Source organism: Megalobrama amblycephala, linkage group LG2, assembly GCF_018812025.1.
Source record: "Megalobrama amblycephala isolate DHTTF-2021 linkage group LG2, ASM1881202v1, whole genome shotgun sequence".
NCBI classification, from domain to species: domain Eukaryota; kingdom Metazoa; phylum Chordata; class Actinopteri; order Cypriniformes; family Xenocyprididae; genus Megalobrama; species Megalobrama amblycephala.
This window is the reverse complement of record NC_063045.1, coordinates 42,777,986-42,785,360: the sequence shown is the minus strand read 5'-3', so window position 1 is coordinate 42,785,360 and position 7,375 is coordinate 42,777,986. Positions and strand designations below refer to the sequence as shown.

The 7,375-nt window shown below is 37.7% G+C and overlaps 1 protein-coding gene across 1 annotated transcript; it reads right to left on the bottom strand.

Moving 5' to 3' along the window:
* Nucleotides 1-291: 291 nt before the first annotated feature.
* Nucleotides 292-7,261, bottom strand: r3hcc1 (R3H domain and coiled-coil containing 1). The gene is made up of 8 exons (XM_048181506.1): nt 7,230-7,261; nt 5,348-5,473; nt 2,529-2,666; nt 1,996-2,452; nt 1,568-1,740; nt 1,419-1,489; nt 1,229-1,324; nt 292-938 (listed from the first exon to the last, which is right to left on the bottom strand). The coding sequence occupies exons 1-8, from the start codon at nt 7,259-7,261 to the stop codon at nt 838-840; spliced, it is 1,194 nt and encodes a 397-aa protein (XP_048037463.1). The 3' UTR covers nt 292-837.
* Nucleotides 7,262-7,375: the final 114 nt, after the last annotated feature.

Genomic DNA, 7,375 nt, shown 5'->3' with positions numbered 1-7,375 from the left:
CCAAACAAACATTTAATCTAAATGTAATAAACAGGTTGATGTTTCAAACAACTTTAAAATATCATAGTACAGAAAAAAGTTTTCAACAGTTACTATTTGACAAATAAGACATAGTAACTGTAAAAACCAAATCATTAATGTAAAAACAGAATTATCTATATTTAGTTATATATCAACAAATAATACTATCGTATTTTAAACAAAACTAATTTTCATGTGCTAAAGAAGCCATTTAAACTCCTCTCCAATCTCAAATTACAATAAAGCTAAACAGGAAACAGCATGACCTTCTTATGATTAGTCTTGTTAAACTTTATTTAATCATCAGATTCAATATTATGGTCCTGTACCCATAGTTAGGAAATCCAATCAAAACACACTTATTACTAACCTCTGTCACATTCAGCGCACCCTAAACAGCAACAGCATTTCACTACTTGCTTCAAAATAAGCAAAAGAGTTTATTGCTAATTTAAACATACAAAAGATTATATTTAAAATGGCTGAACTTGATGCCAGACCTGATAGTATGGAGAAAGAGAGCAAGAGAAAGCTAACAAGAACGAAAAACAGTCAAAGAAAAAAAAAAAAAAAAAATGAAATTATCATTTAACAAACTATTTTTCTTAAACAGTACAGAACTCAAAAAAAACAAAACTAGAAATTTGGGAGAAGACATTTCATGCGTTTAAGAATTTCCACTTCCTGTGCTGCATAAACAAAGCTTCACAGTATGTCCTTTTCTTCTGGATTGTGTAGTAGTTGATTTCCAGGACAACTGTCATTTGAACAAGTCAGAAACAAGACAGGAACTCAGGCAGACTTATTCAGTTGTTGTCATTTCCTTAAACCTCCTCTCAACCCAAGTGCTCTGGTCACCATTCTGCGAGCCACCTCTGTGTCCGTTTGTGGCCTTTCCCTCACCGGCTGAATGAACTCTGCATGGGGGAGACATCATCATCATCATCATATAGTCAGTAATATACTCATTTTAAGCATGTTTATTACACAGATCAGTGACATGATGTTTGTATGTATCTATTGATTATTTCAAAATTCAAAAATGCATACACTTTCCAAAAAAAGTTACACACCTTCTATGTTGATGATGTTGAACAAGGTATTTTGTTGTAAAGATTTTTCTTTTCTTGATCATGGATGATCTAATATCTTCTAATATAAAAATCACCACATTTCTGAAAGACATTCTGTGGCTCAGCTTTGGTACCTGCTCGTCTGGCTGCTTTCCACTTTGCTTTCTGGCTCCCCTCTAGAAGTGAGCGGGTCTTCAGTATCGGGTGCTGAAGAGAGAGCGCCTGTGTAGCTGAAGAGATCCAAATATGTCAGTCAAACATAAAAAATAAAGGATGATATTTCTTGATACACAAATGCAAAAATGCTGCCTGATGAAACAATACCTGCTGACTGACTTGAAAATATCCCGAGAGCATGAGTGTTATCCACCCACTTGATCTTCATCCCCCCTTCACTGGAAACAGAAGTAGACCAGTTTATGAATTTGCAATATTATTATTATTTCTCTCACATTATAAGGGTGACATATCACCTATAATCAGCAAAGGCATCAAGAAGGTCATCTGTTTTAAAAAAGGCAGGAAAGTTGTAGATCTCAATGACGTGGCCGAATTCCTCTGGGTCAAGCCAGATGTTTGCATAGGCGGGGAAATCATTGCAGGTGTTCAGTATGGTGATGTCCCCACATATGAGTTTGGCTTTGATCTGACAAAGACAAAATAAAAAAGACAGACAGAAAACAGAATAAAGATGTTTTATTTTTTTACTCTGGCAAGAGATGCATTGGGTCTCATTCAGTGCATGAAATCTGAACGTTCAAATATCATACTAACATTTATTCAAAATTGTAGGAACAACTTTCAGGAACAGGAAAATGTTTCATGAAAAGTTCTCCCGTGCATTTAAATATGAATAATCCAAGCTAATTATTAGTGTATGAGACCCATTAAGTTACAATACCTCAGAGAGCAAACTCTCATCAAGGTTCTGCTGCTGGAGTGTCGCATCAATGGGAAGGACCGTGTTGTTGGCACAATTTTCATCTGTTTGGTCATCTAATGTCAAAGACATGAAGAAAGACACAGTCTGGTCCCAGGCTGGAGGCGACGGGGAAGGCCCAGTCCTTGAAAGCTGCACAAACTCCTGATCGGCCAGTGATTGGTCAGTGCTGTCTACCTCTGTCTCCTGATTGGATACAAGAGGTTCCTTAGCAACATCAGAGCTAGAATCCTCTGTTGATTCCTTGAGATTTAGTTGCTCCAGATCTACCTTATGTCTTATAGCGCGTGGAACATAAATAGCCTTGTCTGGTCGTCTGGCTCTGTGTCTGTTGCCTTTGTTCTCCATTTCCCTGTCCCGACTGCGTGCTCGTAAATGGGAACTGATTTCTGTATCTCCATGATCCTCTTCTGGCAATCTGTCAGATGCACCACAATGATGAAACACCAAATTTCTGTGAGCATGTCATGTGACAACAGCTCTGGCAGCTTTACCTGAGGTCAGAATAGCACACCACGACTCTGCGGGCACAGCCCTCACCCACAGAGAATGTGCTGAGGTTGGGGAGATTGGCGGTGGTTTGGTGAATCAGGAACCGAAGTCGGCTCGGGACAGGCGGAAAGAGTAGAACGCTACAACATTTAAAGATATATGGAAGATATAGTTGAATTATATTTACATATATCATATTTAGATATAGTTTTAGACACACAACAGGGGTGTAGATTGGTAGGGGGTAACCCCAACAATAACCAAGACTAAGTATGCCCCAAACTATATATAACATTACATATAATTATATACAATTACACATCCAGATCTTTCATGATAAGCGCTAAGGTTCTCAAAAGAATCACGCAGCTATCTACACAGCATGATGTGCTATAAGATTTGTGAAAGCACTCTAATCATTACACTGACAATAAAATGTGTGGCCCATTTTAATTATATACAGATTTACTACCATACAACACCATGTAGAAAGTCATTCATCTAAAACAGCCATACAATCTAAGAAGACTGATGAGGACAAAAGGGAGACAACACAGATATGCACCAATATAAATAAGGCTTTTTTTTAAACTACTCATGAACGCCTTTACAAGAATTTATAACATTTTATTGTAGTAACACGCTGTAGTTACTTTTCAAGGAAAGTACTAGGCCTTATAAGTATGGTAATGAGGAGCCATCAATGGTCTTATCTGTAAATATAGCATTAACAAATGCCACAATTAGAAGAATTATTATTATTATGGTACATTTTTATAAGGGTAAGTACACAGTAGAACCTAGAGCGTTAAAATTTGGACCTTCATGAATTGACCAAGCTAGTTTTCTCTACGTGCAAAATGTATTCTGTTCTACACTGCTTTCCAAATTATTATGCAAGTGACATATCAGTAAGATTTCGGTAGAATAGACATTCAGATTTTAGTTTTTCTAAGAAAATGTTTGTTTATTTATCCATGTCTTTTTAGGTAACTGGTATCAATCTCAGACAAAATAATTTGCCAGGTCTATGGAAACCCTACTTAGAGGTTGTTCCACATTATTAAGCAAGTCACAGTTCTCATGCAATATGAGGAGGAAGAAAGATCTTTCTGAAGATGAAAAGCATGAAATGGTGCAATGTTGTGCAAAAGGCATGAAAACAACTAATATTGTGTGAAACTGAATGGAGATTATCGTATTATCTTAAGATTTCTGAGTGATTTAGAGCACAGCAGAACTCGGTCAGATAAAGGCTTATTAATGAAAGTTCCTGTCAAAAAAATTAATTGTTTTAAAAGGGCAGCTATAAAAAAGCCAGTGTTGAGCAGCAAACAGGTATTTGAAGCTGCTGGTGTCTCTGGAGTCTCAAGATGCTCTCCATGCAGGCTGGCAGTTGTGCGTAAAGATGCATTTCAGCCACTCTAAACTAAACCTCACAAAGAGAAACATTTACAGTGGGTTTAGAAATACATTTTCAAACAGTTTTATTGCTGTGGTGTTTTTTTGCAGCATGGGATAGTGCATAGTGCATTGTATTTCAGAAGGCACTATCCTCCTTTTTATATCATAGCTGAAAATGGCCAGTTATGAACTACACATATCTTGCAAAAGTCATTTTAATACCCTCGGAGACCCTAAAGGGACCTTCCATCTCACTTCCCAATATTCCAGCCCAAATCATCACCCGCCAGCTCCTTGCTGACATCGCAGTCTTGTTGGAACGTGGTGGCCATTCACCAACCATCCAGAAATCCATCCATTTAGACCATCCATTGTAATACGGCATTAGTCAGTGAATAAAACTATTTAAAAATGAGTCTTCATGTATTTCTAAACCCACTGTAAATGTTTCTCTTTGTGAGGTTTGGTTTAGGGTGGCTAAAATGCATCTTTACGCACAACTGCCAGCCTGCATGGAGAGCTTCTTGAGACTCCAGAGACACCAGAAACTGCCCTTTTAATACAATTAATTATTTTGACAAGTACTTTTATTAATAAGCCTTTATCTGACTGAGTTCTGCTGAGCTCTAAATCACTCACAAATCTTATGATAATTCGATAATCTCCATTCAGTTTCACACAATATTAGTTGTTTTCATGCCTTTTGCACAACATCGCACATTTCATGCTTTTCATCTTCAGAAAGATCTTTCTTCCTCCCCATATTGCATGAGAACTGTGACTTGCTTAATAATGTGGAACAACCTCTAAGTAGGGTTTCCATAGATCTGGCAAATTATTTTGTCTGAGATTGATACCAGTTATCTAAAAAGACATGGATAAATAAACATTTTCTTAGAAAAACTAAAATCTGAATGTTTATTGTACTGAAATCTTACTGATATGTCACTTGCATAATAATTTGGAACATGGCGTAACCACGATTGATATTAGGAAAAACCTGGCTTTCTGGTATTCAGAAAGACTACATAAATCATTAAGAAAAGGTTCTTAATAAACCTGAAAAGGTTCCAGATGCTTATAATATAAAATACTTCATAGTGGTGTATCCTATGCAAAAAAAAAAAAGAGAAAGAAATTATGTTAACTAACAAATAATTGTAGCAATAAACTTTTAATGTGTGGGTTATAGGCAAGCTACCACAAAAAAATATTTTTTAAAAATATAACATCTCTAAAGGCAGAATGGCCCAGGACCCTACTAAAACTAATAATTTTGGTGAGTATTACTACCATTTTTTTGTTTCTGCTTAGGACCCCCTCGAAAAGGAGATGTCGCATCTCAAGGGGCTATCCTTTTAATAATAAATACAAACTACTGTTGGTGCTCCCTTCTTCAGACGTGTGAAGTAGTTACCTTTTCAGCTCATTTTTCTGTTGAAATACGTCCAGCTCCCCACGGACGGTGTGGATAAATGCAGTCTCTTGTTTGGGGAGGTAACAGCCACTGACGCAGGGAAGAGCCAGGGTGCTGGAGGACGATCTTTATCCACAGAGACTCACAGGAGATGCTTTCAGTCCTGATTAGATTTCATTACACTTAAGAAAAAAAATTAACATATTAAAGAGCGGATCAGTAACTTACAAGCCAACCATCATGAATAAAACATAACAATTCTAAGGTCGCTTGTGTTCGTTGAGTCCAACTAAAGAGATAGATGATTAATTCACCTACAAATGTCCAAAACAAACCTAAAATTAAGGCACTTTAAATGTTATTTTATTGCCACTGGCTCAAGTATGCGTCGAATACCAAAAAAAAAAAACTAAGTATATTAGGGAAAGTGAATGACATTAAACATCAGCTCGTGAATCTAAACGCTAATTTGAACTCATTTAAACATTAGCAACTAGCTTAGCACACCAGTCTCATTCAATAACATTATACGCGTTTCAAAATGCAACTGATTTAGACAAATAAACGTGTCACACTTTAAAAACGATTAAATCCCAGTTAAAAACGACATCTCAGGACAGCCGCAAACATCCTAACAACACTGAATTTATTTAACCGACACCCCTGACGACGTCATGAAGATTTTCGGTGTGAAGGCTCTTCGTGCCCTCTAGCGGTCAGGGGTGCAATAACAATAGTTATTTTAAAGAGTTATTTTAAAGTCACCATGAAATCAATTCTTTTTCTTTTTTAAAGGAATATTGCAGTATTTATTATAAATGATTTATCCGTGCTCATCAAGTCCCCCTGAAATCAAAATTTAAGTTTTTTAGCTTTTAGTATGAATATGTTAGCCTTAATGTTATGAATAAGCTGGTGTGTTCCAAATCAATGATAAAATTCGCATTTAGGAAATATAAGCATTCAAAAGTCTCTCACTTCCGCTAAAATGGATCACGGATTTTCATGACATCACATTGCACTTCAGCTTCTAATCAAATGCTTTCTAGAATCTGAAGTCCCACCCCCTCCTACTCTTACAGACTCTGAAGCTGAGGCTGAAATCGGTCATTTGTTCTCACATTTACTAGTTTCTACATCAGGGATGGGCAACTTCAGTCCTGGAGGGCCACTGCCCAGCAGAGTTTAGCTTCAACCCTAATCAAACACACCTGAACCAGCTAATCAAGGTCTTTAGGATTAGTAGAAAGTTATAGGCAAGTGAGTTTTTATCAGGGATGGAGATAAACTCTGCAGGACACTGGCCCTCCAGGACCGGAGTTCCCCATGGTGAATGGCACATAGTGCACTATATAGAGAATAGGGAACGATTCAGACTGTAAATATGCTTTCCACTGATGCGAATATAGTCCGTTTTCGCGTTAGTATAACTTGAACCGCCGCAGCGCGAGCACAGTCTACTCCGGTCCAGGGACACGAGAGCACAGAGCGGATCATATCCGCGAGTCGGCTCAGACCACGAATGGTATTGGACCCGTTTAAATTCTGCACAGAATGCTGTATTTTAAAGTGATCTAGAGGAGATTAGGAGGAGAAACGGTTAGATATTAAAAGGAAACAGAGGTTTTACCGAGTTTAACGCCTCTGGCCGAGTTGCAATATAAACGAAAAGCTATTGGCTATTTTTAAAAAGGAACAGGGCTGTTCGATATATCGCCCCGTCTTCCTGTTTCAGTTGAAATTACGTCAACACATAGAATAATGCTGCGTGTTCCAAGACACTTCAGCGGGCCTTTAAGTTCACGCGCCCTCGTAATCTTTAATGAAAATCTCTTCCCCGATGACGTCTACTGGTGCAAGGGTGGGACAACCCGTCACTCACCTGAGATCACAACCATCCAATCGATTCCCCATGGACACATCAAGTCCCGCCCTACATTTTTTCTTGTTTGAGAAGCCGTTTCACTCGGATATACGTCACAATAGAGAAGCCTTGCATTTCATAGCTTTAAAATAGACAACTAACAT